This window comes from Thunnus thynnus, chromosome 15 (genome assembly GCF_963924715.1).
Source record: "Thunnus thynnus chromosome 15, fThuThy2.1, whole genome shotgun sequence".
NCBI lineage: Eukaryota > Metazoa > Chordata > Actinopteri > Scombriformes > Scombridae > Thunnus > Thunnus thynnus.
Genome location: NC_089531.1, coordinates 28,881,179 through 28,907,030, shown reverse-complemented (window position 1 = coordinate 28,907,030; position 25,852 = coordinate 28,881,179). Strand labels below are relative to the sequence as shown.

Here is a 25,852-nt window from a genome sequence, read left to right as displayed (position 1 = left end):
GTCTGCGGCGGTGTGACCAGTACATACCCCACTGCCCCCAGACGTACCTCCCGGGAGCCTGAAGCTCATCTGAAAAGGATGGGTGACTGTTTAACAGGTCTGGTTTATATCATACCTCGACAGAGTGCTTTGATACAATGACATCGTGTGGCCACTCAGGCGGTTCAGAGCTGCTGAAGTGAACAGAGATCTGATATGGAATTAAAGGGCCAATTAGTCCTCAGGTAACGGATAACAGCTCACATTCCTGTGCTGCTCTGCTTTGATGAGGCGGAGAGAGAAAGACAGACATGGCATGAAATCCAGAGCGTGGCATTCACTTAGCAGCCTCCACCCTCTGGCTTCAGCTGCGACACAGGCCTTTGATTTTCCCATTAGCAGCTGGAATAGAGGAACCATTGCCTAAACCTACCTGGCTTATGATGTTCAAAAATGAGCAGTGGAGATAGTGTTAGCCTAACCCCACAGCCCCTCCTCCCGTCCCCTCACACATGGGCTTCAGTCAGCCTGATAAGGGCTAATCTCAAGCTAGCTGCTGTTCATTTACAGCTGAGCTTACCCAGAATCCACATTAATGTTGTGTGGCGGGCCTTATATCCACTCGTCCTGCCCTCTCAGAGGCTGCTGCAGCTCTGAGATGCAGGTGAGCACTCGGTTAGCTTTATTGGAATGAAAATGAACTTCCCCCCACACAGTAGTGTGTTCAAGAAGTGCGGATGGGCAACATGCTTTGAATAGGAAGCAGCTGGTGTGAATTTAATTGGAATAGAAAGATAAGACTGGCTAAAAGCCACCTATTGGCCATCACTGTGATTCTACTTCTTTTGAAAAAGCTGTGGGAATACTTTCAATTTGACTTCTGAGAAGTGATTTGAGAGTGTTTATCTCCCGAGTTTTCATTATTATTATTAAATCATTTTGCTTCATTTCTTGTATTTATACCAGTCTTGTAATAATTTCTACTTTGTCAGCAGTGAACAACATGGTGGTGTTACATTATGCTCATAAATACTCTAATAAAGGTCATTAATGAACAGACAAGTATGAACAATATCAGCACTAGAACTCCAGCTACTTATCTAGATTCTTTGTATCACACTTAAATGATCTGCAATTATTGCAGTATTTTGTGCAGACAAAAAAGTTCTTCTCATGGATTAATATATTATATCTCTATTCATTAGCAGACACAAGACAAAGGGCCAAATCCACAAAAGGATTGTTCAGCTTTTGAGGTCGTTAAACATGTGCAAATGAGACAAAAAGATAGCGTGTGATTCACAAAGCACCCGCAAAGGTTGAAACGCACCACAGACTGCGCTGCCAAACATATAGAGTCATGGTGTGCCTTTGCCATTTGCATGTATATAAACTGGGTAATAGTCATACATTCAGCATAAAATTGGCCCCCTTCTATGCAAATAAGCCTTGTTGCAAAGACAGTCCAATTCACAAAGACCAGCACTTATTGCTGGGTGGAGTTATTAGTGTCTTCAGATAGTCGGCGTTAACTGTGCACACACTCACTCCTCACTCTCTCTCTCTCTCTCTCTCTCTCTCTCTCTCTCCTGAATCTTCAAGTTTGTGAGGCTAGAATGATATTAAGAGCGAAATCTACAGTCAGACATGGGGGGGATCAAGAGGGGTTGTGGGCTTATCTTGGATTAAAAAATAAAAATAACAATGTTGATGGAGCTGAGGATTCATCCATACAGTAAGGGGCTGCAATTCCACCATATAAACCTGGAATCTGTATGTAACAGCTGATCTATGTAGATGTGTAGCAAAACACATTATACATTAAGTTACTGCTGCTGTGCCGCGTGCGTAAATGCGCAGAGCCTCTTCCTCAATTTGGAGACGCACTTATCGTTTCAGCTGCTGTATGATGCTGCAGCCAGCTGTGACATGCAGCCAGCTGTGGGCAACAAACAGAACATACGTACTGATGTTTCTGCAAAATCCCAGATACATTCAGTGACACCTGAACAACATTATTGTAAGATTTAGACATTAATCTAACACATTTCAGACCTGCCTGAGTCACATTAATAGCTGTATTCTGACATTTGATAGTTCAGTAGATCATGTTATAGATGCCAAAAGGTAAAAGAAGCAAAATACATGAAAGTTGGTTTGTGATTGTGGAGAGCTTTGTGTATGTGCACCTCTGCTGATTAAAGACACGCAATTTTTGTGCCCTCTTCAGTTTTCATTATGGACCAATCTGTGTGCTGAAATGTGGAGGAAAGCCTGGAACACTGGGAACAGCTCTGCTCACTCAATCAGATGCAAAACAAGGACAAATTGCACTCAGCTGCAAAACCTAAAGGGTGTGTTTGCGCCAGTATATCATTAGTGCAAAATCTTTTGTGAATAGGACCTTAAAACAGGACAGTAGGACACAATCCATTCATTGTGGATTTGGCCCTAAAAGTCTACAGCCTTGCTAGTGGCTCTAGACACATGCTAACTTGTTGATGTTTAGAAGGTATAATATTTAACATGTTCACCACCTTTCACATCTATGTTCACAGCACTGTAGCATGCTAACATTTGCAATTTAGCACTAATTTGGACAAGTTAGTTTTGCAGGTATTTGGTCATAAACCAAAGTATGGGACAAATTCACCTGATGACCTGATGATGGTCTGGATCCCGTCTCTAGTCTACAGAAGAGGCTGTAAGAATCTAATTCAATTCTCTCAGTATTTATTATTATTTATACATCCAACAGAGATGAAGCAACATTAGCGTTCATTTTCAGGCATTATGTCCTCCAGATGTAGGTATAATATCACTCTGCTTTTAGCTCTGTTTTGGTCTCCACCAGCTCCTGAGAAAAATATCTGTCTCTTTAGCTGCTTAATGCTCCACTATGTTCACCAGCTAGTCTCCAACTGTGTCTGTCTGCCGTTTGGTGCTGAGCAGGTAGTGTACAGTGTACTGTTTTCACTGAAAACAGCTGCCTGCTGCTGATGGAAACCAGGTTTATGAGAGTGGTGAGAGTGAACTAAACAATGGAGTTGAGGGCTGTAAAAACCAGAACACTGAACTGAAAGATGCTTAAACACTCCATAAAGGTGAGGGAAATCACCAAGTTGTTACAATTTTCTGTGGGTTTGTTACTATGAGTGATCCTTTTCATAGTACACATAGTTTCTTCATTCATTGTAAATATAAAAATATCCATGGGTGCCCCTTTAAAAACAAAACAAAACAAAAAATTGAAAATCGGAATTTTGGGAGCGTTTAAAATTGAGAGCTAGGGCGCCACTGGGCCATGCTAGGAGAGCTAAGAGCTTGAATTTAGAAATGCTGTATGTGTCAGTAGTGGTTTTACTAGTGGACCTAAAATGTGATGCCGTTTAGAAGTACTTATAAGTAATAGTGGTGACATGTGCCAAATCTTACTTAAAGCTTAATCTGAATAAAACATTTTGCAGTATAAAAAACAAATTTCTTATTTAGTCTCAGAGTAAAGCAGAAACGGCAGTCAACTGACTAAACTGACTGTTTATATTGTGCTTACGTGATACATATTCCTACACTAAGTTGTTTCTAATCAAATTGGCTCAAACTAATTGACACAGAGAATGAACTGACCTGGACCCAGTTGATAATCCTGCATACTCTCATGCACCTGGATCAAGATGCACTGTATTTGATTCAATAGGGGCTCAGAAACAGAAATTTGCCCCAACACTAACTGGTTAATCCTGCCATGCAAATAATCATGGCAATAATCAGTCGAATACTTGATTATGAAAATAAGCACCACTACTTATTTTTTAATTTCTGTTTCCTAGTTGTATTTGCTGATCATTCTTGAATCCACTGACTATGCTTCTTGAGAAACCTTAATTAAAAATTTGTGATTCAGTGAATGTGCATTAATGCATCAGTGCTGTATCTTTGCCCGCTCCCCCCGCCCCCCCATCCTTTCCCTCTTTACTGTCACCTCATGACCTGAAAATCAATGATAGACAGTAGCGAATTAAAAAGCATTTCTGAAATGCAATTACAGGCAGCCAATACAAAGAGCTGGAGTGACCCTGTAACTACATCTTATTGTCTCAGCTGAGTTAGTTATACCCTCAGCATTTATATCATATTGATTACAGCTTGTCACAGGTTTGAGATGAGGTCCTTCGGGGTCAGTGGAAGCAAAAATGGTGGTTTATTGGATTATGGGTTTAATTTGATTTCAGGCAACAACTCTGCATAGTAATGAGATGTGGCTGCGCTCCTGTGACTCTCCCTGTACCTGACTGCAGTTATACCCCATCCTCATAGCAACCGCAGGTCAGCTCCACCACACGCTCAATTCAGCCCTCCACATCTCATGTGTAAGAGTAAATCAAATAAAGCACCAGACTGGACTCCATCCTATTGCTGAATATCTATTTTGCATGTCTCAGTGACTGAGAAAATGTGTGGGGTTTAACATGGGGGGATTTGGATGGCATTCCAAGTAAACTAAGTTCATCAACCCTTTAGTGCTGTGATAGGCCGTTTATACATAAGTATATATAGCGTCCAAATAAAAGCTGAAATTATGTCAAAAGTAATCCATGACTGCTGCCGTGTCAATTTCCTAGTAAAAACTTTAATATCTTCCTAATATGAATGAGCTATATAAAGATAAAAGAGCTGAAAAAATATGTAATAATTTGTACACCCCTTTTTTGTTCCATTCTGACTGCTCTCAGTACGTGTTGTGGTCTTTGGTCCTTCAGCAGACCATCTGTTATTTTCTTTTGTAGGCTGTGCTTGTACTGATGTAGCTGATGATGGGTTTTTTTAAATGCACTGGAGGGTTGCAATCATGGCTTTATGTATAATATTGTAAATTTTCAAATACAAGCCAGTATTCAAATAACGGCAGAGACTAAAATAATAGAAACAAAAGGCTGGTTGTTAAAACATGTCCCCCCTCAGTTTTTTCAATGCAGAGACGATATATCCCATGTTTGTTAACACATCTGTTATAATAGCATGATATTGATTTTGTTTTGTGCTTTACTTTCTGCTAAGAAACTTCTCATACATCAAAAAAATTTATTATGTCTCAAATATTATACTTTCACAAGGCTGAAGAAAATGTAACTGTTAGGGACAGCGTACACTTCTTTCTGCTGTCATGACATCGTGGTGACGTATATTTTGTAAACGGTTGTTCATTTTGATTGATTTTTACATTTGAATGCTCTGCAGTCAGGTGTGCAGGATATGATTATGTGTATCTGTATTTCAGTCATGGTAGGCGGGACCTATGTTGCAAGTGGGTGTGGTTTGGACTGAACCAATGATAGCACATTAAATAGTGTCTCTGCTGGAAGGTCTTATTTACTGGAGAGCATGCATGGAGTGAGGAGAAGACACAACATCCCGGCTGTCCTGAACTGACTTGTGAATTATACTAATGCTAAATTAGTAATCAAAACAATTACACTAATCCCACAGCAAAGTGTTGGAACAAACTCAAACATGCTGTGTATCTGTGTGTTAAGCGGACTAACTGGGGAACAGAAACAAACTCCTTCACCTACAAGTTCAGCTCTTATGTTAGGGGAATACTATGCAAACACTAAAAACAGCTTAGTGAAAAGTGCAGGAGGAACAAATATTAGTTGAAATCACAGTGTTTAAGTCCGTCCTCGCTGTGTTGAGAATGCTCTTTGGATATAGGAAGAGTCATACTGTTTCTGGAGATTCAAATAGAAGTGTATTATTAAGTCACACAAGAGGAACTCACTTATTGAGTTCAGTTATTCTGTCAAGATTAATTCAAGACAATCCATAGGATTTAACACTATAATGGAAACAGGAAATCACCAGCGCTGCAGTTCTTTCTGAAGCGTGATGATTCATGTGAACACTTGGGAGTTGCTCTTAAAAGTTAATTTTACAGTTTGCTGTAAGTAGTGCAAGTTTCTTGATGAATGTGTCTTATTATTATTATTGCTCACATTCAGCCAAGAACTTTTTTTTACCTTTATTCTTAGAAGTTTGTTAAATATGGGGGCAGACCTACAAGATAGACACAAGTCTGAGACAGGTGAAAAAATAAGTTAGGGCCTGCACTGTATGTGAGTGCTGCAGCCCTGCAGTGAAGTGACTGAGTGACTAACAATTAGAGAGAAAATGCAATTTCATGACAGAAACAGGGGGAAAAACAGGATCTAGTAAAAGCTAACATCTCTGTATCCACACGTCAAAATGTTAATGTGTTGCTCTCTGTTAGATCCTCTCAGTAGCCTGAGAGATTAATTTCAACATCACACTAATCAAAACACTAATTACATGAAATAAAACAGCTTTTTGCAGATGGCAACAGAATTAACTGTTCATTTCTATTTAATTCAACTAATGTTGATATGCATATTTATCTCATTTTCATGATGTGTAATGAGTCATTGTTTGTTCTTCTCCAGGACTGGAGAAGCTGCAGAAACTGCTCATTATGAATAATGAAGCAAATAACGCCACACATTACACACATACTGTACTTTCAGCTGCGTACTTGCACAGTGAATAATTTAATGCGATTTGTGTAAGTAATAATCCTTCATAATGCATCCTTTACTTAGAGGAGGAATAGACAGAAGGTGCAGAAGTGGTTGCTTAAAAGCATTGGAGGCAATGGTGGGAATGGCGACGGCGGCGTGTGCTGGGGGAGTTATTGCTCCACTTACTTTACAAACTGAAAATCTCATTAAGTGTGACACTGAAGATTAGTTGAGAGGGACCAAAGTGGAAAGAGAATGAACTCACAAAGGGGCTGCGAGGAGGCTTTGGCTTTGTTTGCCATCATTAATTCAGCATTGAAACAGCTCAGGGGGGAGCTCCAAGCCGCTGATCAGAAGAGCTGCGGATATGACAGGTGAACAGGTGCCCTTTTTCCTCTCCAAACACTTTTCCCTTTTAGCTCCCCTCCTCAGGTCTTAATTGAGGTGAGCTGTGTATTTGGGCCATCTGCGTGCTGACAAAATAAAGCCTGCTTTGATTTATGGTACCTCGGGACGTATTAGCTTCTGAATTTCACCAGCAAAGCCTACAAACTCCACTTGTAAACTCCAAGACAACAGGAGTGGGGAGGATGTTTTATATTTTACTGGAATTGTAGTAAAAATTGAAAAATGAAAAGGAAGAAGCTACAACTCGGCCGAATGAGCTGCAACAACTTACACTATGTGCAAAAACACTCTTGATTAGTTTAGACAGACACTCATTGTTCTATGTATCAGTGATGAGTGGCTTCAGGTGTGGAGCACATGTAATTCAAAAGTAATAAATAAATTTATGTAAAAGAACCATACAAAAGCCACCACAACTTATACTAAATGCCCCCTTTGTAGTTACACCTTTCTGTTACCCCAAGAAAAGTCTGAATTCTTCATGGCATGGACTCAACTGCTAGAAACATCCCTCAGAGATTATGATCCATGTTGACATGATAGCATCCACAGATGCAGCAGTTTTGTCAATAATTTTGTAATGCAGCACATCTCATCCAAAGATGCTCTATAGGCCTGATGTCAAAGCAGGAAAATCACAGGTGCAAATAATAAAATGAATGAGAATTCCATTTAGCACACTAGCTAGGTTTCAGTCCAAATGTAATTTTTAACCAATTTTCTAAAAAATCTGCAAATGAAAAGGATCCATCCACTACTGTTGCAAATGCAAATATTAGGAGTTGGTTCATCAAGATAAACAGTTGGTGGAGCTAATTCTCCATTCAGTGCCATTAAACCATTGCAGTAGGAGAGAGGACACAACAAGATGATGTCATTCAAAGAGCTGCAGTCAAAGCTTAAATGATGTAAAACCATGTGGAGAACGTGATGGAAATATGACATTTCTGTTTGTTTCATGTATTCATTTGATGTGTCCTCATCGCTCCACACAGATCTGATGTTTTCATCTCTTCAGTGGAGGTTTCACTGATATTTAAGTCACATGACCATTGCACTTTGTCTCATTTTTATTGATACACCTACTTTTCCACCTTAGTCAAGCATAAAAAAACATCTGCATTTCCACTCAGGTTTTTTAATGCTCAAATTGAAAATGCAAATAAAAACAAGTGGATGGAAATACTGTCATGGCTTACTTAGACACTTAAATAGAATAGAGCCATGGTTAATGTTATCAGTAACACCTGTTCTTTTCCTAATATGACAAGTCAAATTGTCTGCAGTGAAAAAGGTGTATTGAATTGAAATCTGAAGACTGCGGACATCACTAGAGTAGTCCTAGTAAACTGTAGCCATACAGGGATGGACATGGTAGACTTTGGTATTTAAATGATGCTCAGTTGGTATTAAAGGAGGCCAAGAAAAGATTTCATACACAATTACACCATCACCACCGACCTGAACCGCTGACACAAGACAAGATCCATGGATTCATGTTGTTAACATGAAATTCTGACCGTATCATGTGCCTGTTGTAGCAGAAATCCAGATTCGTCAGACTTGGCAATGTTTTTTCTTCTTCTGTCCGCTTTTGGTGAACCAGTGCCTGCTGTTGTCACAGTTTCCTGTTGTTAGCAGACAGGAGTGGAACCCGCTGTGGTCCTCTGCTTTTGTAGTCCGTTCACTTCAAGGTTTGACGTGTTGTCAGGTCTAGGATGCTCGTCTGCATACTGTAGCACTGTTGTTATTTCAGTAGCTGTCACTTTCCTGTCAACTTGAACCAATCTTGCCATTCTGACCTCTCTCATTGACAAGGGGTTACCGGAATTTTTTTTGTTTTTTCATCACTCTCTGTAAACCCAGGAGATGAGTAGATTGAGATTCTCAAAGCACCCTTTCTATAATAGACCTTATTCATAGCAAACCTTCTGACTTATCATAGTAGGAAAAGTACAGATGTTAATGGTAACAACAATGTCTCCGTTCTATTCAAGTGTTCCAGTAAAACATGACAGCGTGTGAACATGCATAGTATCAGGACTCTGAAACTGAAGCCGCTAATTGGAATTCAGCCATCATTGCTTTTCCTACTGTCACATGTCAAAATGTCTGCAATGAAAAAGTCCCATCATCTCATAATCAAAGCCACTCTATTAATATTTCTTTACAATTAAGATGTTTGGTATGAACAGCGAATGAACATTTAGAATGCGTCTGTTTGCTCTTATCCACTGAGGTGCTGATTGATTAATTTGCATGAACAAGCAGCTGTACAGGTGCACCTAATGAAGTGGCCACTGAGTGTAGATAACTTGACAACATCATTATGGACATGAATCTGATTATCATTTCTGGAAATCCTGATGACTCAGTCATAGTTGCACAACATCAGGCCAAAATTTTAAATTAAATTCGCTCATCTGCATCCCAGTATGCAAAGCACACCTGGCTATGGGAGCTGTTTAGCTCAAACTCACAGGGTACACCTAATAGTTGGGTTGGATTAAGGTCAGATCACGTTCCCACCATAGACCTCCGGACTGGACCAAGACCATCTCCTCTAAAGTCTTGGTTGTTTTGGTCTGCACCTGAGTACGATTACTGTGTCCAGCCCCACCCAAACAAATCACACCCAGGAGGAAAACGAGTTTGATTCAACCGGACTAAAAAGCACAGGTGTGAAAACATCGTTAGTCCCATTATTTGCACAGGTCTAAGAACAGTCATTCTTCATTATGTTGCTTGTTGTATTTCTTTGTTAATATTCATATGAGCTGGATTTGTGCACCTGCTTAAAATTTGTGTTTGAATGTAATAAACATGCTCAAATAGATCAAGGGAGAGAAACTAACACACACACACACACACACACACACACACACACACACACAAACAGTCTGCACATTTGTATTCACACGGACCAAGACAGTCTGCTCTAATGATGTGTTGAACACTCGGCTTACATGACCATTAGACAGCTCCAGTACATGGGCAACCTGTGATATTCCAGCAGTATTTAGCAGCAGTGTGGCGCCAAGCACCAATAGTTTAACTCATATTGTGTGGTGTGGATGTTGATAGCTGTTAGTGGCTGTGTTTCATGGCTTATGCTCTCTGAGGAACACTTTATGAGATGTGGACACTGGGACTGAAAGCAGCCTCTTAATGCTTTGGTCATGTCTGAATGTGCTGCTCAATGTACCAGGGCAGGAAACACATCTGAGAATAGGATGTAATCTGTGTCACACATCCACAAAAGTGTTTCCTCAAATGTAGAATTTATTTGGGCAGCTCTTCGAAAGGGATTTTTTGAGTTACATTACTTATTCCTTCAGTGCTGTTTCAGCAATGATCAGTGATATTTGTGCTGTCCCAAATGAATGGCACTGAGTTTCTGTTTACTTTATATTGTGCGATAGAACTTTTATATCAATTAAATCTAACATATGGTACTTGCTGTGCACAATCTTACACTACAGACTAACAGTGTTAACACTGAACAAAATCCAATACAGTCAAAGGGCTACATAGATACACAGCCACAGATCTGAGCCAAATTCGGTGTGAAATTTGACAGATATTGATACAACTATGAATAAAACAATCCCTCCAAGCAACTATCTGCTATTCCCTGTGCTTCTGTGCCTTTTGCTAGCATGTGTCTTTCAGTGTCTGCCACCCCTGCCCTACTAGCTAACATCTCTAATCAGGCCTCAACTAAAAAATGTCCACTTGGAAAAAAAATTCTTAAACCGTATACAGTGTTGCCAGAACAGTGAGAAAAACTCAGCAAAGATTCATAATAACTGTGAAGTACACTGTCTGTTTTACTCTGAGCTAATAAACTGTTTAAAGGTACATACATCGGAATTTAATGCATCACCGTTCTTAACACTGTGTCCTTCAGCGTGCTCTTGACTGTGCTCAGTTCAATAGTAAGTTCAATATATTACCTGTTCATACTGTTACATACAGGATACTGTTACATTCAGTTCAGTACTACACAAGCATTGTGTATTAAATTGATAACTCAGCAGCCAACTATTTGAAATAGTTATTACTTCGTTGTTTTTGCAGTCTTTCAGTAAGCTTTTAAGTTGTATGACATGCTGTGTATCACAGCTGAGCTGACAGTTGTGAGGAGCATCACAGCTAACAGCTATTGATTCATGCAATGCCAATAATTAATCAGTCAGTTCAGGCTGAAGATTTCTTTGTACATGTACAGCACACCTCTAAGTATCATAAATCTCATCGAGCGCTAAACTTAGTTACCAGTAGAAGCTAACAAGTGATGCTAATATTTATTCCCAAGCACAATTGCCCCAAACTCCTCTTGATCAAAGGCAGTAACTGAAGCCATAAGTTGCTTAGATGGATATTACTAACCCTTAAAGTAACAGTAACAGTAATTACATCCAAAAATATGGGCGTAGTTACTGTGACATCACCTGTTGGTTTCTGAAGAGCGGTTTTGAAAGAGAAAGAGAGGACAATCCAGCCGTCACCATCTTGGCAGTGCGACCAAAACCGTTTTTTGTACCAGGCTGTAAACATGTTTATTTCTGCTGTAAAGTTGGGCATTTTAACATGGGGGTCTATGGGGATTGACTCACTTTTGGAGCCAGCCTCAAGTGGCCATTCAAGGAACTGCAGTTTTTGGCACTTCTGCATTGGCTTCATTTTACAGCCCCAGATGTTGCCGCTTGCCTTAAACCTATAAAGCATACACAGTCTGCAACATTTCAGTCATCCATTCCCCAGTCCCATCCTTGGGGACTAGCTAAAATGTTTACCATTGTCTTTGGGGATGTAATAATTTTGTCGGGCATTTTGTATTAAATACTTGAAATAATAAGTGAGGAGCTAATGACTGATATCATATCTGGGCTGAATAGATACTGAGTCACTGCAGAATCTGATTTTATCGAATAAGCATGGAGAAGTGAAAGAGAACCAGGAACAGAGAAGTTGGCCTCTGGCACCTTCTTAACAATCACTTACATACTGTACATAGTACAGTACCACAGCCTGAGGTTGAAACCAGTGTAGAAGCATCTTAAGGTGCAATGCCACCAGAGACACTTATTTGAAATTAAAGCCTTGGGTCAGGCTCATTAACAGCTGTCTTATCAGCACTGCTGTGTTGGACAGGGTGGGGCACCACGACAGAAGTGATAATAGTGCAAGGGATGAAGTAGTTTATGTGCAATGGGTGAAGTAGTCTGAATTTTAATCCTTTAACTCATACCTACTGATGACCTTTATTGCCACTAGCATGACAAAAACAGCTGCACAGTCAATGATTATTGCATGATTCCATAAATAGGAAATTGTGATTCATCAAAACCAGTTTGTAGCACATGTGCATGGCTCACCCTGTAAAAAGAACATCCTTCCACACCTTTCTACCATGTTCATTTATCAGTGTACAGCCTGAGATGGCTCAGTTTTCTATACGACTCTGCTCAACTGAAGGTTAATTGTCCGTATGTTCAGGGTCAATTCTCCTCAGTCTTCCTCTTCCTATATTGTAAAGCTAACACCCTCATATTGTCCTCTCTTTCTCTTTCTCCCTCTCTGTTTTCATTCCCTGGAGCTTTTATGAGGCTTCTTTCATACACCACATTGTGCTTGAGCCTTCATTCTTCGCCCAGCGTTTTATTCCGGCCCTGCTTTGCAGCTCCCTCTGCATGGATATGATGATTGGAAATTTACAAAGGAGCCAGAGAATCTGGAGCTCATCTCATCTCAGATCTTTTGTCTTCTGTCTTATTCAACAGTAAAAAAAAAGCAAATGGTGCCGGCCCCACTCATTTTCTAGAAACCAAAATCTGGGATGTAATTCTGTTTGACTCAGTTTCCTTCTTGTCATCAACTCATGTTAAAACTAGAATTTACAATGCATGGTTCCTGGATGTATGTTCCTCAGGTATTTGTTGTTCCTAACCACTACAGTGTGCACAGTATGAATTAATACAATCTAACCTCTCAGGCCATTTCCTTCTCCTGTCACTGAGGTGCAAATTACCACAGTGCTCACAATACAACATGGATTGCAATGCAAGTGTTGAGATCTGATTTATTGTTCCACTCTTCAGCTCTTGGCAAAACACAGCCACATCAATAATACCCGTGTGTTCAGCAAAAAGCGACAAGTTAATTACAAGAACAAATGAAAGAACTTCCAGGATTTCCTCTAGGAGTTCGGGGCACCACAGGGTAAATCTGTAGATGATTTTTATTATCAGTGTTTTTCCTTGATCCAAATGAGGCATAACGAGTTCTTAAAGATAGGGAATTGAGCCGGGTTTAACTGTATGCTCAAGTTGTATGCCTGATTTTGGCAGGTGGGAAGTCAGTGAGGGATCATGCCTTTCTTTCCTACTGGTTGGTTGGGTCATCTGTTTGGAGGGTGGTTGGGATCTGGGGGAACAATGTGAATTCTCAGTCCATGAGCCCCAAGAACTGGCTCTTGTTCTTTATCTGAGCCCGCCCCCTTGTCCTACAGTGTAGTTTACATTGTAGTGACTTGGCGTCTTTTACAAATATTAAACCTTCATGATTTTAAAATTCATATAGAGTAATTTTTGACTCAGTCTGATATAGACTGGCATAATGAAACACTCAGTGGATTAATAATTACTGCATTACAAAGCAAATGGGCAAAACCAACATAAACAACATCAGCGTTTGGTCTGAAGCGCAGGGCTGCAGATTTTGGAGGTGTACATGTCAGTTCCTCTGTTAATCTCTGCAAACAACAGTTACCAAGAACCCCTTTAGAGGGGTAGAAATGGTGGGAGCCCTCTCAAATAGATGCATACAGGTAATCAAAGTTTGATAGGTTTGACGGTTGAAAGTCAGTATCTATTAATTATAATCTGTAAGGTGTACAAGTGTGTGTGCACAGGTGAATGTCAGGTTAAAAGTGTGAGGTAGGGGCAGTCCATTTACATTTTGAATTTCTACATACTTCAGCTAAAAAGTTGTACTGCAATCCTGCAGGTTGCTTCTGGACTTTTAGACAAGATTCATTAAGCATCTCAGACTGGCTTCCCCTTAAGCTGCAGGCACTCCCTATGATCCCACCCAGTTCACTTCATGCAGAGTTCCATCTGATTTAACTTCCACTGATGAAATCTCACAGCTCTCCAATGTCCAGCCAAATTAAACAAGTGATAGATTCACCTCTCATTCAGGATATCTGGTCTGACCACTCAACCGTTTTTGTTGCTGAGTGTAAATCCGACAATATATATCATGACTAACTGAATCTCAAACAGTTAAGAGATATTACTTTTACATGATTTAAGTTATAAGTTTGATATTCAGCATCCTATTCAATGTTTTTTTCAATTTGGCTTTGAGTTGTGAAATCTAGTTTTAATGGCTATTTTAATAGTGCAAGTACTATAAGTGCTATTGAGTGGCTAATGAAGGCTCACACTGGTCCAGGTTGTGGTTTTTTGTGTTATTACATTGTCGCCCTAATGAGGCAAACATTTCGAATTAAAATTAACACCTGAATAATTAATACCCTATAATTTTAGTAATAATATCCAACAGTCATAAACATGCATATTAATCTTGCTAATCCAAATCTGTTCATCTCTATGAGTGATATTAAAAGCATGTAGCCAGTTTATGGAAGTATTTACATTTACATAATGCTGTACTGAACACCTGCTGCCTGGCTAATCTTTCCTGGAAAAAACTCTGCAGCACACACATGAAATACATTAAGCTGCATAAATCTCAAATCATAGAAATAAATGCTACATATTGACAACCCACGTTGCCAAGAAAAAAATCACAATAGTGGTTTAGAACAATGTGTGCTTACTGTGCATACTGAGTTTAAAATGTAAAAAAAACACCACCAGAAATGGAAACAAAATAAGAAAAAAATACTGTAATGTTTTAAAATCTGTTACACTGCATTTAAGTTAAAGTGAGGTGATGCTGCATCCTGGCTCTAGTTCCTACTGTTGAATCACTGTATCCCGCCACAGCCTACAATATGTACCCACATCGTGTGTCTGGGATAGTATTAGAGATGGCTTTGTCAGTGGTGACAGCTTGTCAATCAGAGAGCACATCTGATGGTTATCAGACAGCTTACATCACACACTAACACTAATGCACTGCAACACATTCTTTTCCACATGACCTGTGGCTGGAAACAGCTGAGACATCTACAGGACAACATACAACTGCCTCATACCAGCTGGTATAAGGCTGAGATCAAAGGTCAAGAAAAATGAAAGGAATTAGGCAACACAGAGGGGGAGAGGAGTGTACAGTAATGTCAGAGCAAATTGAAACAACTGTTGCTCTTAGGCAGGGAATGGGAGATAATTGCCTTATTTTAAAGTTTTATTGAGATTTTAATCTTTGGTTCAAGAGCAAAAAATATTCAGAAATAAGATATGATGATGTAAAACACAGTTCAGCCCCACAGCGCTGGGAGTTGGTCCTGTAAACCAGCAGCTGCCCAGCATGCAGCTTTTATGATGCTTTTATGTCTGGTTAATGAATGACCCACCAACAGGCCGAGCATTTCAAGTATATTAGTCTCTTGTTTCCACATGGATATCTCTTTATGTGCTGTATACAAAACAATGAAAATAAAAACATTTTGGATTAATTCACATTATAATCTAAGGGCTCAGTTACAGCAGTTTTGATTCTCATACAATCAAACTTAAGCGTGACAGACTATGAATGTATTTTATAATGATTTAATCTCCTAAGGGGCCTTGGGGTAAAAATTACACATTGGCCCACATTGCCCCCCACCCACTATTTCTTTCACTCTCTGTGCAGTGTGCATTTATTTGTCAGTAATTAGATTGTGGGAATCTTGAAACCCGCTGGCTATCTGTCGGACGACTATTTACTGTCTGAAGGCAATGGACAACATTTTGGGTCTTCCAGTGTAGCCAGCAGATATCCGGATAACACAAATCTGGGCCAAGACTTTCTCTTCTGTTCACTAGTCATTGTTTACAGTCTGATTAGTAACTTGAGACGGTATAGACGACGTTTCGGCTAATCTCATAAACAGATATATGCATATGAATGCAAAAATTGCTAAATTGTGGTCACATGATAGCTGATGGGTTCTAAGATTGCTCAAACGTGGACTACTCGGACTTCAAATGGAAACCAGAAGGCTTCCGGTGCCAAAATCTTGACCGTTGCCTACAGACTCTGCATTCATATACAGATATTTGTTTATAGAGATTAAGTTTGTGGTGACTTGATAAGACACACATTTACTTAGGAATATGGAACACATATGCAACATATAAGTACAGTATCAACTTAAATAAAAGACTTAAAGCCCCTGTACAAGATGGGGCCTCAAGATTATGTAAAAAAAGGCAGGTGCCACTGTAAAGGCCCTATCATTTGGTTTATTTGGTGCTTTAGTGGTGCATACAGTACAGCACAATGCAAATTTGCAATTCATCAGACTATCCGCCATACAGTAAACCTTGAGCCTTTGGGCCCCCTGAGGGTCAGTTGTTTGGTTGGTAATCCAGACTTGGGATAAAGAACCTTTGGAGCACAAGCAAACCTGGTTAAGGTTGGGCATTTGCTGAAACGACTGATGCTGACTGATGAGAAAACTCCCAAAAAACCACAAACAACAGCAGAGCATTTCTAACTAAACTAACAACAAACTAACTCCAATTTTCGCTATACATTTAATCATCATTTTCACGTTTGAAACTTTTGTATTGATGATCACATTTAGTTGCAGAAATAAAGACAACTTACAAACCAGGTTTTTGAAATCATGAGCCCTTCATCCTGCCACTTCACAAATATATTTTCTCCATTGTATAATGAAGGTGAACCTTAAATTGACATTAAAAATGAATGATCAAAATAGAAATAATAGTGGCCAATATATCCTGACTTTTAGTCCCTAGAATGGGTCAAACCTTTCCTATTCTGCAACGTAATAACATCTTTTTGTTACATTCTCCCTGCCTGGTAAACTTTTAAACTCCACATCCCCAGTTTGTAACATAGGCTTTCTGTTAAAAATGTGTAGTCTTTAAGTCCATTTCTGATTTTCTCAATCTTTAGAAGACTTCCTCCAGAGCCACAGAAGACATTATACAACTTATTTCACAGAATGAGTAGTAACTGTAATACTATGAGCAAACTGACATGTAAAATCAGTGGAGTGTATCTTTAAGCTATGTCATAAGGTGCATCTCCTAACAGAAAGATGTCAAGTAAACAGTCAACATGTCTGCTTTCCTTCTTTGTAGGTGAATAGCTGTGAGGTTTATTAATGGCATGCATTGTAAAGATGTACTTATTTAGATGAAAACACTGGCAAACTTTTGATAGCAGTCAAGAAATGTAGAAAGTGCTCGGCAGCATGAGCAGAGACTTTAGTATAGAAGTCATGTCTGGACTGGACAGAACAGACAAAGACTGTGCGGCTTGCCTTGCCCAGCAGTCTTCCTTGCCTGGGGGAAACCAACTGGCTGTCTGGCTGGTAGTCAGGTATCTGCGAGGCCTGTGCTGGCCGCGGAGCCGGCCATGTTTACCAGATGCACTGTTCCCTCAGGTGAGCGCACTACAGCTGGCAGCTCCAGGATCCAGCGAACCCACTGGCCCTCATCCCAAAACATGCTGGATGATGCCCGAGTCTGAGAACTGCACAGATAAACATGTCTGTATGCACCGCATAGAGCCCACCCACTGGACAAGACAAACAATGAGCACAGATAAACAGCTGCAGCCTGCACACTTTATGCTCAGTGGCAGTCATATAGCACTGCTGCAATTAGTTTGGATAAAGACACTCTAGTTCTTCAATGGTATACCCTTTTTTAAACATTAATTTATCAATATCAGTATCTTCACAGACAGAGTGGTGCGTATTCCCAGGGGAACATCTTTGACCTAATTCAAGTGGATGATTATGCACAAAACGAATGTAGATATTCTGAAAATATAAAGTAATCGAGGCAAGGCAAAGCACTGTTTCATCTGCTGAACAGACTGTGCAAAGCTTAAACTGCCTCTTAATAACTCTATGAAATGTGAGGTGGTTTATTGTGATGGAGCTCTTATTCTGGCTATGAACTAACAGGCTTCATGTAAACAGCTGGATGTCTAACAGCTGGATGTCTTTAAAACACAACATATAGGATAAGATGGTGTTATTCTATATTTAACCAACAATGAATAGATCTACTAGTAACAAGAACTGTGTGTGTATCCAAACCCTGATATATCTTATTCCTCTGTGCCATAGAGTTCCACCGTTGTCGTAAAATTTTTGCACTGGGTGACATGTTCCTCATTACCATGGACAATGAAGTTTATTTTGATTCAATCCCAAATACACCATATTTTGATCCTGACCCCTGAATCACTGCCCACATCTGAGAAGTCTGGTGTTTTGCTCATTAATGGCTGTTTCCTCCATCTGGAGAAACAATCGATCTATCAGGGCTTTGTTGATGGGATAAAGACTGGGGATGACATGTTTCTACATAGCTAGCTAGGTTACCAGCTACATCCATGGAAAATAGTGACAAAAAAACATTTCTTCTATCATTATGAAAAAAAGAAAGTTAACAGTTACTACCAGCTGCTACTTCCCCCGTGGTGACTTAAAATTTCATTAATGTAACCAATACATTACTCGCTACTGAGTGTTTAGGGAAAAAAAATAGAATAAAATTCTCCAACTGTTCGAAACAGATATTGGCTAACATGAACACAATGTCAGGCTGAATAAATTAAGTGAAAGGCAATCAGAATTCAGTGTGATGATCAGGCTAATGTCAACCCTCCTGCTGCTGTAAACACTCACTAGAGCACCAAATGTGTTTAACTCCTGTGCTGAAACTCTCCTTCACAAATGTACTATGTTCTACTTTTGAGTAATATCAGCTAAAAACCACAGCACCCAGCTTTTTCCAGACATTACGTAGCCCATAAAACAAAATAAAACCATATTTTTGAGAGATAAATTTAAAGATTTACATGTTTTGGTTTCAGGAGGAACCAATGGGGAGACTGTTGGTTTGGGTCTGTTCATGCTATTTGTTGACAATAAGAAAAGTACAGAATAACACCAGCCAATACCTTTACATTCAGTAGATGTCTAAGTTCATTTACATACAGGCTAGTATCAGTGGTGGAAAGTAACTAAATACATTCACTTACTGTACCTGACTACTTGTGCTGTACTTAACTATTTCAATTGAATGCTACTTTATATTTTATTATTTTTACTCCATTATATTTATTTACTAGCTGTACTAGTTACTTCTTTTTTTTTTTTTTTTTTTAGAAATTTTTAAAAACTTATTATGTGCAAATAATGAGAGACATTCTTATATATCATATTACCCAGGAGTATATAAAATACTTAAAATTGGCACTTTTTTCCACCTGCTACAGAGCTGTTTACATGTTAATACATTAGTAATATTGTTCAATTATAGAATGTATAACATAATACTTATAGGTGTCATCCTGCATAATAAAATGTTACTTTTGATACTTATAATACAGTTTTGCTGTCAGTACTAAAATCTTAAATGCAAGAAACCTGCATGCAACAGAATATTTTTACTCTGCTGTTTAAGATGAAAAAAAAAACAAGGTTACACACCACTGTATTGCTGGCTTGTTTCATGCTTTTTATGTCATTTTCTACAGCTGACTAAATGTTCAAAGACTGAATTTCTATGAGGATTAAAAAAAAAAAGACGATTCCCCTCAATGCTACTGCATCTCTAGCGTTTTGTCTTGTGTTTTAATGTTCAGTTTTTAATAAATTCCATTGAATGCACTGTGAGAAAAGGGACTTTTCCCGATCCTCTTCATAAGCAGGCACATTATCATAAATCCATTCCAATGTAATCCTCACCCTCAACTGTGCTGTTATATTCTTCAGTATGAGAAGGCCACCTCACCTGTTTGAATAGGAAATGATTGCTGAGTGTGTCTGCCTCACGCAGCCAAGTGCTCTCTGAGTTTAACCCTTCGCGCTAAAGATAGATCCCCTGAGACCCTCTTCAGCTCCCCTGAGTGGGCTTTTAAGTTCAGTCAGCTTCTGTTTGTTTCTTCACTTTTGATTTCCCTCATGTTTAATGTAGAACAAGATCTCCAGTTGGCTTGTGATTTAACAGTTTGTACTTACAGGTTTGAATGTAATGAATACCCTTTTAATGTTATTTTTTTCAAATTAGCCATCAGTTTGTACCTGTGAAAGCCACAGCTTGTTGGCTGATGATCAGTGTTCATTTTAGCACATGAATTTGATGTAGTTTTAGTCGTATGACAAAAATGTATATTTGTTTTTTCACATTTTGTCATTTTATGGTGGTTATGTTCTGCACTGTTATACCAGACTCCTTGGTAATTGCAGTCATTCCCAAACTCACTGTTGTTCTTGGTTACTTCTTGCAGCTACCTGTGCTCTCCATTGTAGAGAAGCTGATCATTCAGAAGCTGGAATCACTACAGTAGTATTCACAGTCTAGGTTCAGTTTGAGACGAACAGCTAAAGCATAGTATAACACTGATGCTATTCCTTTAGCGAACATATAGAGAAAGAAAGAGAAAGGTCACAGTTTACATTAATCCTGCACTCATAGCCTTTATATATGAAAGATAACCAACTTAAAGTGAATGTTCAAAGTTAATCTTACATGAACATCACCACTAGCTTGTCACATTAATGTTAGCTTTCCTCTCTATAAATGTTGTTTGCTGACTTGCTTCTTTGTATAGTTTCTCCCAGCTGTTTGGTAGTTTTGTAGGTTCCTTGTCAGTGGTATTGTGATACAATTATAAATTTATAAATTTCCCTTTTTCCCTCTTAGAACTGCTAACATTAGTTTACTTTTTAATAAATGTTCATAAATCTGTTATTTTTTCTTCCAAGAACTGGAAACATTAGCTAACATTATGGCAAAGATGCAACGCAATGCTAGATGCTTCTTATTAGCTACCCCTACACCTACGACAACTGAAAATGAGTGCCCCAACTTGTTGAAGAAAGATCTACATGTATTATTTTATAAATCACAATTATAGCTTTGGCCAAGAGAAGTAGTTCAACACAAACACTGTTATAAAACGTAATCCAAAACTTAAAAACCCCTTCAAGTCCAATCTTATTTTCATTCTGGTGTCCAATCTGTGCCATACTTCACAATATCGGTATATTCTCCTTGTAACATTATGTATAAAGCTGACTGTATGTCCCTGTGCTGCTGAGAGACGCGCTGGGAGGCAATTCAATTCGAAGGGCCAACTGATTGGTAGCGAAACCTTATTTTCTAAGTATCGATCCTGGGGGCAAACCGCAAAATGCAAAAACCTCAGCAAGACGGATCTGCTGTCACGTCTTACAGTAGAAATCAGGCAATCAATGTCACATACCTCCACTGGGGCCTGTATGAACCTAATTCCACTCATCGGCACTAAATAGTGAAAACCCTTGGGTTCATCAATCATCAGTTCAAGTAGCACTCTTTAGTTAATAGGCCGGTCTTTACCTGCTGAACAGCTACTGCCTTTATCTGTGTGAGCCAGCGGATACTCCCTCTATTTGACAGAGGGAGGAGATGGGAGCAATATGTTTTACTTTGATTGCTGTATTCTCTTTCTCGCTCAGCTTGCTGCACTATAATTCCCAATTTGGAGCTGTCTGCCTTCATGATTTGAAATTGAAGCTTGCAGCAAAGATTGATTATCTCTAACCCCTACAGAATACATTTGATCGGTCAATTTTGTAGAAAACGGCATGCTTGAATGTGAAAGTCATTATTTCCTGAATGATATAGATGATATAGATAAGTAATATTTCATGAAGCATCACTTCTCCCGATACAGAAGTACATTCTTGTATTGGCAGGGCCAGCCCAATTCTTTTTAGGGTCCTGTACTGAGATCCCCCATCCACCTTTTTGAAATTACACATGATTCTTTAAAATTATAAACAAGTGATACTGTAAGACAAAACTATCGCTGGGAGAGTAAAAAATGCATTGACTTTCAAAGTCAGTAAAAAGTAAAAAATGCATTGACTTCCATGATATTAACAATGAGCTGAGAGGAAATTTGAGGATTTGGGGCTGTTGGGTGGCATAAGGAATTAATTAGCTGTTATTTTAAAGGGCATCTACACCCACACAGGTGTCTCCACTTATTCTAGCTGATTAGACCTCTGCTTTAAGGTGTGTTTGGCCATCAGTGACGCTATGGAAAAGTGTCTTGTTTGTATGTTGTACTCTAGTAATGAGAACACATATGCATGTGTGCAACATTACACATTGGCTAATGGTTTCACGCTATTTCACCGATGGAAAGTTGGGGCATTAACATACCAACAAAGGTTGAAATGCATCAGGAAAAGACAGAAGACCCATTTGATTCCTGTACAAAAGCTTACAGGAGCCGCTGTGTGCTGCACTTAAAGAAAAGTTGGAAAATTAAAGGTGCAATGTGTAAGAATTGGCCACTGATCCAAACAAATAGGGGGCAGCATATCACCAGAAAGCACAGTCCCCCTCACCCTTCCCCCATTATCACTCACTGAATGTAGTGTAAAGCTTACTGTTTAAAGTGAAACTGTGCTATAGTGTCGTCAAGATATTAAAAATTTTACAGAGACATTAGAGCCAGCGGTAAATTACCAAAGAGCTGCAGTAAAACTATTATTTCTTGACATTTTGTTAAAAATTTTAGTTAACTTTTGAATGTTTTAAACTAAAATTCTGCGCAGGTCTTACACATTGCGCCTGTAACTCAATGTACATTTACCAAACCATTCCTCTTCACTATTGATACACAACTGATGAAGCATGCAAACAAGTATCACCTCTGTGCGACTTGTCTTGTCAAAGTAAGTTTTCAAAGCTGAGCCTTGTGGCTGAGGGGCCATTACAACTGTGGTTCTCACCAACTGTAGCTGCAGTAGGTGTTTTCCCCTTAGGCCACAGCAAGGAAATATATTCAACATGTGTGCTAGACATTAAGAACATACTGTATTTTAGTGAAAAAATACTAAAATACAGTGAACTAACAATATAATTAATATTATATTAATAATTATAAAGGTGTGAGTTGCACATGCCAAACAGGTTCAAATGAACAAACAGGAGAGCCACAAACACATTGCACATCAGCTGATGAATTTTTTATTCTCTCTTCCCCAGGTCACAAGTGCCCATGCCTCAAAGTCAGACATTGTGAAGTCTGGGAGCCCCAAATCCACACTAAAGCATATATGGACAGAAAGCAGTAAGGATATGTCCATCAGTAGGCTGCTGTCACAGACTCTGCATGGCAAAGAGAACAGCACAGCCTTGGACCTTCGCTATGATACTCCAGAACCCTACTCTGAGCAGGACCTGTGGGACTGGCTGAGGAACTCCACAGACCTACAGGACTCGCGGCCGCGGGCTAAACGGCGGCCCATGGTCAAAACGGGGAAGTTCAAGAAGATGTTCGGCTGGGGGGACTTCCACTCCAACATAAAGACGGTCAAACTCAACCTGCTGATCACTGGTAAGATCGTAGATCACGGCAATGGCACCTTCAGTGTCTACTTCCGCCACAACTCCACAGGCCAGGGTAACGTGTCTGTCAGCTTGGTCCCTCCCACCAAGATAGTGGAGTTTGACGTGGCAGCGCAGCAGTCAGTCATCGACGCCAAGGATTCAAAGTCCTTCAACTGCCGCATAGAGTATGAGAAGGTGGAGAAGGGTGCCAAGAACACGCTCTGCAACTTCGACCCGTCCAAGACCTGCTACCAGGAGCAGACCCAGAGCCACGTCTCCTGGCTCTGCTCCAAACCTTTCAAAGTCATCTGCATCTTCATTTCCTTCTACAGCACCGACTACAAACTGGTGCAGAAAGTGTGCCCGGACTACAACTACCACAGTGACACTCCCTACTTCCCCTCCGGCTGACGTTCCCATACGTTCACATGCAGCATAGTGGACGAGTGGAGCACAGACTGGGGCTTCTACCTAACCCAGAGAAATGTGTATGTTAGCCGTTCTGTCCCTAAACATGTCCATATCAGAGTGTCAGCCATCCCAACTAATTTCCCAATTTAATGTTCTGAATTTCACAGCGACAGCTTTTAACTGTTAAAGAATGCGGAAAAGAAGACTGTAAAATGCTTAAAATTACCTGAGAAACTCTGTGATTACTAGGATTATTATCGGTTAGATTTGTTTTCCTGAATTATGTTTTATCCCTGTGTAACCATGTGTAGATAGCAGGGGATTATTGGTCATTTTATTGGGGTTGTTATCACTATTTAAACTCTACCCTTTGTTGTTTGCTTTAATGTTTAGTTCACACTCCTTGTCAAACTAGATGTTAATAACTTTGTTTTGCTATTTCAGTATATTCCTAATACAATGCATTGACTCTCTGGATACCAACATATGGACTGTTTGCCCCTGCTGTGCTATTTACGCTCTGCAGTTTATCCTGCATAACTGGAAAACAAAATTAACTCCTCATTTAAAAAGAATTTTAAAAAAAAACGAAATCCTCTGATGTTTTTACAAAACTTGCAAGGCAGCTGAAGATGCAGTGATGATTCTAATGTGAGTTTAATGCTTTTAGAGATGTGAGGTGGTCTTACCTGTGTAGGGGTGAGCTGGGACTGAGCAGACTTCTCCCTCAGGCGAGTTTCAGCATTAATGCGCTCTGATACTGTAACACTGTCAATCCTCAGCTGTCATCAGAGTGCTCCTGCTAGTACAGCCAGATGTTGAGTTCGTTGGGTGATTGGTTCATTCTTGTCTGATTACTTGACTGATCTATCAGTGGGTTGTTTGAGGGGGAGGGGGCTTGCTCATTGTCACTTAATATATCAAATGTAATGTATTGAATTCTATATCTTAGAACCTAATTTGTGTGAATGGTTTGTATTGTACATAGTTTATCCCAATTGCGCTGCTTCTGTATATGCCCCCCATGAGCTGTGTTTACCCCCCTTCCCGCTCTTGTTCACTCCATTTATGCTCGTTCTTGGTTCCTCTAACAAAGAAAATGATGTTGCTGCCCTAGATGTGAATTTCATGAAAACAGCAATCCTGTACAGAAGCTGTAAAACTGACTAAATATATTAAAAGTATTCATTGAGTTTTTCTTTATTGGGGGTGGGTGGTAAGGGATGGAGATGTACATATGAATTAAAGAATACAGTAAATTTTATCGATTGAATGTTGGTTTGTGTGAGTTCTTTCTGTCAGTCTGGCTGTTAAAAATGAGTCAGTAAGTAGTTGTTGAAGTTTGGTTACATATCACTACACCTGTCAGTTGATTGAAGGAGCTACAATACCAGGCTCCAGTGTGTAGTAATACAATGGCTTACAAGAAAATAGTTCTGAGTTCCCGAGAGCTCCTGACAAGAGAATTAAGCAGCACAAAGAAAATAATGGAGTTTACTGCACTGTGCACTGTGTTGTGGATGCTTAAAACATCTTGTTACTAGTGTGTTGCAATTTAAAATGGGTTGTATTCTAGCCCAGGGTGCTGCAGTTCATTTTGTTCTGAGCAGTCACTGGCAGGCTGCAAATCTCTGACCACAGGACTTCACACACTGATGTCACAACTATCACCAAACAGAATGTTGTTAGTGGATAATTCTACAAAATCATTACATTTCAAAAACAATTTATTACTAGAATAACCACACTGGGAACTAAAAGATGTTTAAGGTTATGGAAAATAAACTATAGTTAAGGTAAGGTGTTGTGGATATTTTGAGCGATGGTCAGCACCTCAGTGGAGAAAAGTGGACACGAGCCTTTGATGTCTTAAAGCTGGAAATGTTTATTGAAGTACTTGATCAAGGAGAACTGAAATAGCGAAAATCGAAGTCATCTGCAACTCGGATGCTGTCT

At 39.5% G+C, this 25,852-nt stretch overlaps 1 protein-coding gene across 1 annotated transcript in view; it reads left to right on the top strand.

Annotated features, from left to right (window-relative positions):
* Positions 1-25,138, top strand: part of nxph1 (neurexophilin 1) — a 51,268-nt gene extending 26,130 nt beyond the window's left edge. The window contains exon 2 of the mRNA XM_067611660.1: positions 23,141-25,138. Coding sequence (XP_067467761.1) covers positions 23,141-23,896 — 756 coding nt within the window. The 3' untranslated portion in view covers positions 23,897-25,138. The remainder of the gene's footprint in view (positions 1-23,140) is intronic.
* Positions 25,139-25,852: the final 714 nt, after the last annotated feature.